Consider the following 8,689-nt stretch of genomic DNA (forward strand, 5'->3'; position numbering starts at 1 on the left):
ACACACTCTATCAGATTAAATGTCACAGATATAAACATTATATAAAAGACTCATAACAACCGTGCAAGACCTGCCCCAGCACCAGCACTGTCCCTCACTGTTTAAAGAGAGAGAAAGAGAGAGAGAGAGGGGGGGGGGGAGAGAGAGAAAGAAAGAGAGAGAGAGAGGGTGATAGAAGAGGAGAGAGAGAGAGAGAGAGAAAGAAAGAGAGAGAGAGAGGGTGATAGAAGAGGAGAGAGAGAGAGAGAAAGAGAGAGAGAGAGAGAGAGAGAGTTCAGAACTCACAGCTCTGAGTGTGTTTGCGAGGTGTGAGAGAGCGAGTGTGTCTCGGAGGACAGAGGGACAGAGGGTGTTATTAAAGCAGTAAATGCAGGTTCAGAGCGGACCCCTCTGCTGTTCGGATGATAACAGTCCCATGTCTTTGTTCTTCTGCGCTGTAAATGTTTGTCAGTGGATGATTATTGTGTGTTTGTTTGTGTTGCAGCTCTGTTCACATGGAGGAGTCCTCAGCCGTGATGCAGGGGGCTCAGGGCATGCTGGTGCAGAACTGGCCCACGGTGTCCAGCGCTGCAGGTGAGACCGCTCATCTTCCCAGAGTTTAGAGAACCCTGTAAACAGCCGTGTGCTGTGTTCCAACACTGTTCTGTGATGTGTTGTTGATTTTCTGTGTGAATCGTCTTTTACAGGAAATAAAGCATGACTTGTTTAATCACTGTGGCTATGTATTTGTATTTGAGTTTTAAAAAGTATAATAATACTATAATAATAATAATAATAAGGGTTTTAAAACATGAATAAAATAAATACATCACACCAGGATTGCAAAATGACTCTGGTCCTGTTCCCACCAACACCCCCTACTTCCCTGGTCCTCCTGCGACATCTGTGTCTCAAAAATAACCTAAAAATCAAGTCGTTTGTGAACGAGAATATTTTTTTGGGGTCAAAACCTCGTGCATCTCTTTCTTCTGTTCCTGGGGATAATATTGTATCTAAAAGTACAAGTACAGTTCTGGTTCCACGGTTTAAAAACAGTGATTTTCACGTTAGCGATCGTGAATGTGATCGTAAAATGACAAAAGAGCAGGAGAGTGTTTGAACTTAGATTTAAATATTACACAAAAAATGCCTTAAAACCAGACCTTGTCCAGGGAGCATCTTTAACATGTGGCCCACTTTTGGATCTCATGCAGTTTGCTGGTTCTGACCGTGGAGCAGCAGTGTGGCATCTAAGCCAGATGTGGCCCACATCTGCACGCTCTCTGGGCACATTGTTCTACGTCAGTTTCAGCAAACGAACTCATGCGTGTGTTTACAAAGCGCAGTAACATTTCATACACTGGAAGCTTCTATACACAGTCCGTGTCAGCTCTGTGATTTCACATCTGTCCGAAAACCATTCCTATTGCCCTCAGCGCTGGGCACTCCATAAACTGGCATTGCACTATGTTGATATGTGAAGATGATGATGGGTTACAGAAGCTTAAATAGATGTGTGTGTGTGTGTGTGTGTGTGTGTGTGTACAGACCGAGGGTGAATGGTGCAGAAGCCCTTCTCCATGTGTATTTGTTTCTACTTCAGGTGAACGACAGTTGAAATGATGTTAAAAATATTCACGACACAGGAGTTCACTGCTGACCTTTTCCAGACCTCGGTGCCTGGGTTTAAAAGGGCAGTAGCTTCACTGAGAACTGATGCAGTGCCACAGACTGTGTATCTTTCACCCACAGCCAACCACACCATGTCTCAGTCGGCGGTCCTAACTAAAGGGTCTTCCAGTTCAAGCTGTTTCCTCTGCAATTTAGCGCTGTGTACCCGTCGGTCCCAGAGGACTGGAATAACACGTAATTAACACGAATAAGTGCCTGATTATTAGCTGACACTATCATTCAGGATGGTTTATTTTGGGAGAGGGTCTCATGGGCAGTTGCTTGAGTCATTTGAGTTCCCTGCTGATTTAGTTGGACCTTTCTTTTAACCCCGTAGGTCCTGGATCTATTCCCACAAACGAACTCTTGTGTAGCAGCTGTTGCTAAGTTGTACGAGCTTGTTTTCAATACAACCCACATTTCTAATTTCTTCTACCTTCTACATAGTCCAGTTTCTGCAGTGGTGAGCCCAGAGTAGCAACATCAGAGGCTCTGTTCTCCCTGTGACAAGTCCAGAGTTAAAAATACTACCTAATGTTCCTTTAAACCCTTCCCACACTCGCTCTTCTTTCTAGTTACACCTACTGTTACGAGACTAATTTGCACAGAGGCAAGTCAAACAGTGCCTTAAGCAGGTGAGATGAAGCCGGCTGTTTCGTTTCCCATCGTTTAATGACCTTGTTGCAGTTGTGTTGTACATTTTTAATTAATGTTGGGATTAATAGGAATTCAGGAGCATAGCGGAGTTCTTTCTGTCCTCTGGGATTTGAATGTCATGGTGCCGGACTGGGATGGGGTCAGTGAGTGTGCTGGGTTTATATTCAGGACTCCACACAGATAGAGAGGGATCGATTCATGTCCCATTAGTGAGATTAAACAGCAGCCGAGGGTCTCCTGAGTGGGAGATGCTGGAGATACTGACGGTCTGATAAAGCACAACTGGTCTGGACTGACTTAGGCATGAGTGAGGAAGACGGACAGAGCTGAAAGCTCTTCATTTTTGGGGTGAGGTTGGACGTTGTAACTTTTAGAACTTGCAGTTATCACTGGTGGTCAATGTTTCTCACACAATATCATCATCATCATCATCATCATCATTCTTTTAATGTGTTCTGAAATCTTCAGCCTTTATTACACTTTCCATATTATACAATATACATCCTTTTAGTTTTTCAGTACCATGGACAGCAGCCATGGCCTAATGTGTAGAGAGGTGGGCCTAGGACCTGCTGGTTCCCTGGATGGTGCAGAGAATATGGGTTTGGGGGCGGGTGGGGAGGACAATGAGATGTTAAGTGCCCTGGTGCAATTTCTGGCTGTCCACTGCTCTGGGGTGTGTGTGTGTGTGTTTTCTTTTTTGTCTATTTCCTTTTCTCAGTGCTTGCTTTTTCTCTCCAGCTCCACGTTCTTTCAGACCCACAGTGCTGGGCTGTTCTTCTCTCAGTGAAATTATGGGCAGCTGTGTATGTGCTCTTTGTGATATGGGGAGGTTTCTCTGTGTCACTGTGTTTTTTCTTTATCGTGTATGAAGTGTTCACTGGAACCTCTCCACCTTGAACCTCAGAGCAAAACGAAAGCGACTCCTGCTGTTGAAGGGTTAAAGCCACCTGCCCAGGCTTATCCCTTCCAGAGAACCTGATACACACATGCAGCACTCTGTTCTGTTGCTTTGTGTTGGGCACGCTGGGGCGATCGGTGCCAAGCTGGTATCGACTGGGTGCAGATGTGTTGTGTAAGCACTGGATGTTAATATATTCCGCTCGATACCTCTGAGGAGAAACGGAGTCACAGAGGGAGAACGTAAAAAGGCAAAGGGCTGAGAAGAACAAGCAGAGGAGCTGGATAGAGGAGGGTGCTACACAGAGAGGTATATGAAGAATGGAGTGAGGGTGAGGAGGGTTGGGGGGGGGGGTGTTGGGTTGGAGATGCACAGCTCTGGATTGGCAGGGCCCTGCGGTGATCCTGTTGCTAGGCAACAGTGTGTGACTTGTTGCCAGGCAACAGTGCTGAACTCCGAGAGATGCTTCTGCAGTGGCAGGGAGTGGGCGAGCCACGGTGATGGGGGAAGCAGTTTCCATGGCAACCATTCATACTCTGGAATTGAGATGGAAGGCAAGGTTGAAAGGAGGAAAGAGATGGATCAGGGAACAAAAGAAAGAAGAAAGACAGGCAAGGTGAAGGAGAACAGGAGGAGGTGGTCAGCTAAAGATAGAAATAGGGGTTGTGTGTGTGTGTGTGTGTGTGATGATTATTAATGTAAGGTACATATTTGAGAGTGGCACCCTCTCCTCTTTGGATACCAGTGGGAAGAGATGAAATACATTATAATAATGTAATGTAGGCCGTCTGAATGCAAAAATTGGGCTACCATCCTTTGGAAGCCCACCCCCCAGATATCTGGGTGCCATGGTAACCTCCTTATTGGGAGCTGTGGGAAGCAGCTTAGAGAGCTGTGGAAATGCGCACTTAAATCCAAGCTGCCAAAAGAGGGTTCTTTTGTACTGATGCCAGAGAAGAGCCACCGTTTGGTTCCCAAACTCATTAAAATGAGAAGTGTCAGGTCAGAACGCTTCATTCGTTGGCAACGCTTTGAAAAAGGCGCTGTTTTTAGAGCTGTTTGAAAGAGACGTATGTTCTAAATAAGGCTCGGAAACTCAGCGTATCTTTATCCGTCCTAACACACTCGTCTCGCACCTGAATGCAGATGAGGAGCAAGTTCACACTGAACGAGAACATGGCAGAGTACAAAGCAGACGGAAACAGAGGGAGAGAGAGAGACGTGTTACAAAGACAAAGGATGTCAGCAAACGAGAGGGATGAGGAAAGTGGGAGAGGGTGAAATGTAACCGAAAAGACAGTGGCGCTGTGCTCGGCTGAAAGGGGTGTGGCTCTCTAATGAGCTTCATAGTGTACAAGGTTTTTAAAGAACAGCCCTTAATAATTAGACAGCACTCTATTTTGTGAGTCCGCAAGAGAGGCTTTGACCATGTCACACTGGGGACAGGAGCGAATCTGTGGCACTGAGCCAAACGACACAAATCTCTCTTCTATGTTCTCCACAACTCACTCCAGCCCTTTATACCCATTATCCAGGGGTGGACTACACCACTCCAGACTCCAGAGTTTTGTTTCCACCGCTCTGACACATCTGAGGCTTGCTGAGGATTAAATAGAGAAGCCAAGCAGTGGAAATTAAATCCTGGAGAGGATCATTACTTGGGGTCTAAAGGGTCTGTAGTTGAGACTAAAGAGGTATATTCAGGGAAAGGCTTTTCTCATCCCATCACTTGCTCTCTGACTGTTTTTGTTGCTCTTATGATGAAACAATGTTAGCTTAGCATTCCTGCTCTGACATGCAACACACACACACACACACACACACACACACACATTGATACCCCTGGTGTAATGGGGGTCAGGGGATATGAAGTGAGGGGTGAGTAACTCGTGAACACATGGGTCACTCTGGCCAGAGATGAGAGGTTCCATTCAGTTCCTACCACTTCACTCCACAATATCCGACCTTTCCAGCCAAATTAGATCAGCGAGAACCCAGGGGGAGATGCCCACATCTGTGTGTGTGTGTGTGTGTGTGTGTGTGTGAGAGAGAGAGAGAGAGAGAGAGAGAGAGGACGCTCTACTACCTGTATTATGAATGGATGTTGCATGTGAGTGCTGTGATTGGCTGTAGAATGAGAGAATATACAAACTTGGTTGGCATGGTAACCTCATGGATAACAAGGCTTTGCACTAGTCTAGGGGTTGGAACATTGCTCTGAGGGTTTGATGGCTTCCACCCATGTGCTGACGTTGGGACGATTAGCTCTGGATCACAAACACCTCTCCAGCTCATCCCAGAGGTGCAGGATAGAGCAGTCATTCAGGAGAACACAGTTCCACTGCTCCACAGCTCAGCGCCGGGGGGCTTTAAACCCCTCTAGTCCATTCTTGGCTTTGGACACAGTGACCACAGACGTGTGCAGGTGTTCTGAGTGTTTACAGCTATTAGTCTCACTCTAAAAAATGACTGTAACCCGTTTATTTAACAAAGCGGATGAGCGCTGGTCGGGGGGGGCGGTTATTTGTGGATATTTGGATGTTTTTTTTATGGCCACACCACTGAGCCAGCACCTTCCTCCACGAGTAGAGTACTGCACATAATACACTCAGTAGTTCTGGTACCTATCCAGGTCTGTGCCTGTTCATCTGATTTCATTAGTGGTAACTACACTGTGTACTACACTGTCACATCATTTCAACCCTCAAGGGAAGTTACTCTGAACTTTTAGAAAAGGGAACGTAATTGTACCTTATTCTATTAAAATTGTAGATTTATAAAAAGTGTTGTTTTCACACGCTCCAGGACTTTTATTTTATATTATGTTCCTTTATTTTACACAGTTCTGTAATGAGATATTACAGACATCCCCCTCTCTTTCTGGAGAAGGGAAAGTAATGAAGCTGTAGGGAACACATCTGGACTTTAACACCACTGCTGTACCTTTAAAGATACACTCCACTGTGTGTATCTTTAGTGACCAATAATGGTGTACCTCTACCGTACCTTTTTTTCTGAGCGTGTAGAACCACATACACACACACACACACACACACACACACACACACACACTCAAATAGATACATTCTCAGACCTCAGGAGGGGATATTAGAATAGATAATCCCTGCTAGCTTATGCATTTATTAAAATAGGCCGTGTACAGCGCTTTCAGAACCAACCTAGAGACGGAAAACAAACAGAGTCTCTTTTCAGGGCCAGAGTTTGATCTAAATAAAACACGGAGACGAAAGTAGGTCAAAGCACCGAGAAACTAGTGTGAAGCTCAGAGCGGAGAGTGGCGCTTCTGCAGGGAAAGGAGTGCACGAGACTCTCTCTCTCTCTCTCTCTCTCTCTCTCTCTCTCAGTATGTCGTTCTCCCTTCCTCATGAGGGCCGTCTTTATCATGAATATGCTATGGTTCTTACGCTCTCTCTCTCTCTCTCTCTCTTTTACAGGACCCACATCGTAATCATGAAGACTGTATAAAACTGTGCTCTGAGCTGCTGCTTATTGTTGGCACTGGATCTATTCATTTTTCTGATGTTAATCACAGTTGCCACTTTGTGAAACCTCATCCCTTTCCACTCACAAGTTCCCAGCTTCCCTTCTGTCTGTGACGAGCCGAGCCCCCTGTGTCTCTGGGCTTGGCTCTGAAGTGAATTTAGGCCCTGGATCATCTTCAGAACCTCTCCTTTCATCTGCTCTGCTCTATATTCCCCCTTTAGTGGCTCCCGTGAGGGAAATGCTGACGGTGACAGCAGACGTTGTTTGATGGTGACTTTCTAGGATTGTCTTAGTTCTGAATATAAAGAAACTCAAATGTTTACTGGGTTGAATGTGCAGTTCCTGGATGCATCTACTGTTTGAGTTTTTTTGTGATGATCCTCTTAAATCGCTGGGTTGTGAAGCATCAGTTTTAGGTTCGGAGAATATCTGTAAAAAAGAGTGAAGCTGGTTATTTTAACAAAGCAAAGTTAGCCTAACTCTCTGTGTGGGTAGTAGGACGCTTTCCTTATCAGCTTTACTCACTGGTGTTTGCCAGCTGATGTGTCAGATCTGGGCAGTTTGCATTCTCCTCTGATGTGTAAAACTGTGGCTTTGCGTCAGCAGCCGTTTGAAAAGAAGCGATGGTTTGGCTTCATGTCTCTGATGTAGCACGTGTTCACCTCCACCATCCCGAGGCTGATGGGATTATATATGTCAATAAAAAACACTACCATCATTACCATTTCACCAGTTTATTTTGATTTCTTGCAGTGCTGTATATGCTGGGTGTGCGTGTCCATGTTGGTCATAGTAAGATGTATCTGCATTTAGAGCTGGAGCTCTCTGTGTGCTTCTTTCTTTCCTAGAATCCATTAAAGACGCATGTGTATTTCTGGAAGACTGTACTTCAAATAGCTGTTTGTTCTAAAAACCATAAGAAAATTAAGATAAATCCTAAAGTTTACATCTAGGTTTGAAAGTATTAGAAAGCATGTTATTTAAGGAGAAAAGCAGATTAAAGGCAGAATACAGTACTGTGCACAAGTCTAAGGAACCTAAGATTATTATTATTATTATTGTTGTGTATTGTTGTATAGTGGTTATTATCCTCTGACACTAGGCACTGGACGATCACTTCAAATAACACTGGACTGTCACTAGGAGACGGGAAAGGGTTAAACTGAAACGTTCTCACACACACACAGCTTTTTAAATCCCATCCTCTCAGGCGAGGCTAGATTCAGGTGTGTTGTGGCTTCAGCTTCATGGAATAACTGGAGTTCACACTTTTGTCAGTGTCTTCTCTTTAAAGACTGCACAAAGAATGACCTTGTCTCCCTCTGTCTCTCTCCTCCAGATGGTGAGGGTGAAGGACAACTCTCTCCTCCTGTCGGAGCTGGGATCAACAGTAACAGCTGGAGCTTCCGTTATGGAGCCGGCCCCGGGTATGGCCCCCCTCCGGCACTGAAACCCGGAGAGCTCCCCCCCGAAGCCTTCATCATCCCCGGCTCCCCCGCAATCATCTCCATCCGCCAGGACCCCGGAGCCATGGACGACAAGGGCGAGTTCATCACATTCGGCAAGAAAGAGGAGGCCAAGAAGAAGAAAAAGAAGAAGAAGGACAAGAAGGACAAGAAGGAGAAGGGGAAAGACGACGGAGAGGAGTAGAGGGGAAAGGGACGTTTTGAAAAAGCAAGCTGTATTTAACAAACCAAACCAGAGAAATGGGTGTGTATAGAGAGGAGAGCCTTTTTTTTTAAACGCTCGGCTCTCACTACGGGGAGAGCCCTGGCCAGCGGCTGACCAGAAGAGACCCTTCTCTCTGTACCCTCCACTACCGACGCCCTAATGTCGTAATGGCAACCAGGAGGCAATAATTGGCTATGGCACTATTTCTGTATCTATCTTAGATCTTATCTATCTGAGTTTCTCTACGTTTCTAAGAAGCTGGTAGCAGTCTAACACCTACACAAAGTTAGGGCAGAGCGCGGTGCC

At 45.6% G+C, this 8,689-nt stretch overlaps 1 protein-coding gene across 3 annotated transcripts in view; it reads left to right on the plus strand.

The window, feature by feature from the left end:
• Positions 1–8,397, plus strand: part of LOC136674274 (protocadherin alpha-C2-like) — a 61,220-nt gene extending 52,823 nt beyond the window's left edge. For 2 of the 3 annotated variants that reach the window (XM_066650189.1, XM_066650190.1), the window contains exons 3-4: positions 485–573; positions 8,052–8,397. In XM_066650189.1, the coding sequence (XP_066506286.1) occupies positions 485–573; positions 8,052–8,362 (400 nt within the window). In that variant the 3' untranslated portion in view covers positions 8,363–8,397. The remainder of the gene's footprint in view (positions 1–484; positions 574–8,051) is intronic. The other variant, XM_066650191.1, reaches the window with a different exon arrangement.
• The last annotated feature ends 292 nt before the right edge of the window (positions 8,398–8,689 follow it).

Source organism: Hoplias malabaricus, chromosome 18, assembly GCF_029633855.1.
Source record: "Hoplias malabaricus isolate fHopMal1 chromosome 18, fHopMal1.hap1, whole genome shotgun sequence".
In the NCBI taxonomy this organism is placed as follows: domain Eukaryota; kingdom Metazoa; phylum Chordata; class Actinopteri; order Characiformes; family Erythrinidae; genus Hoplias; species Hoplias malabaricus.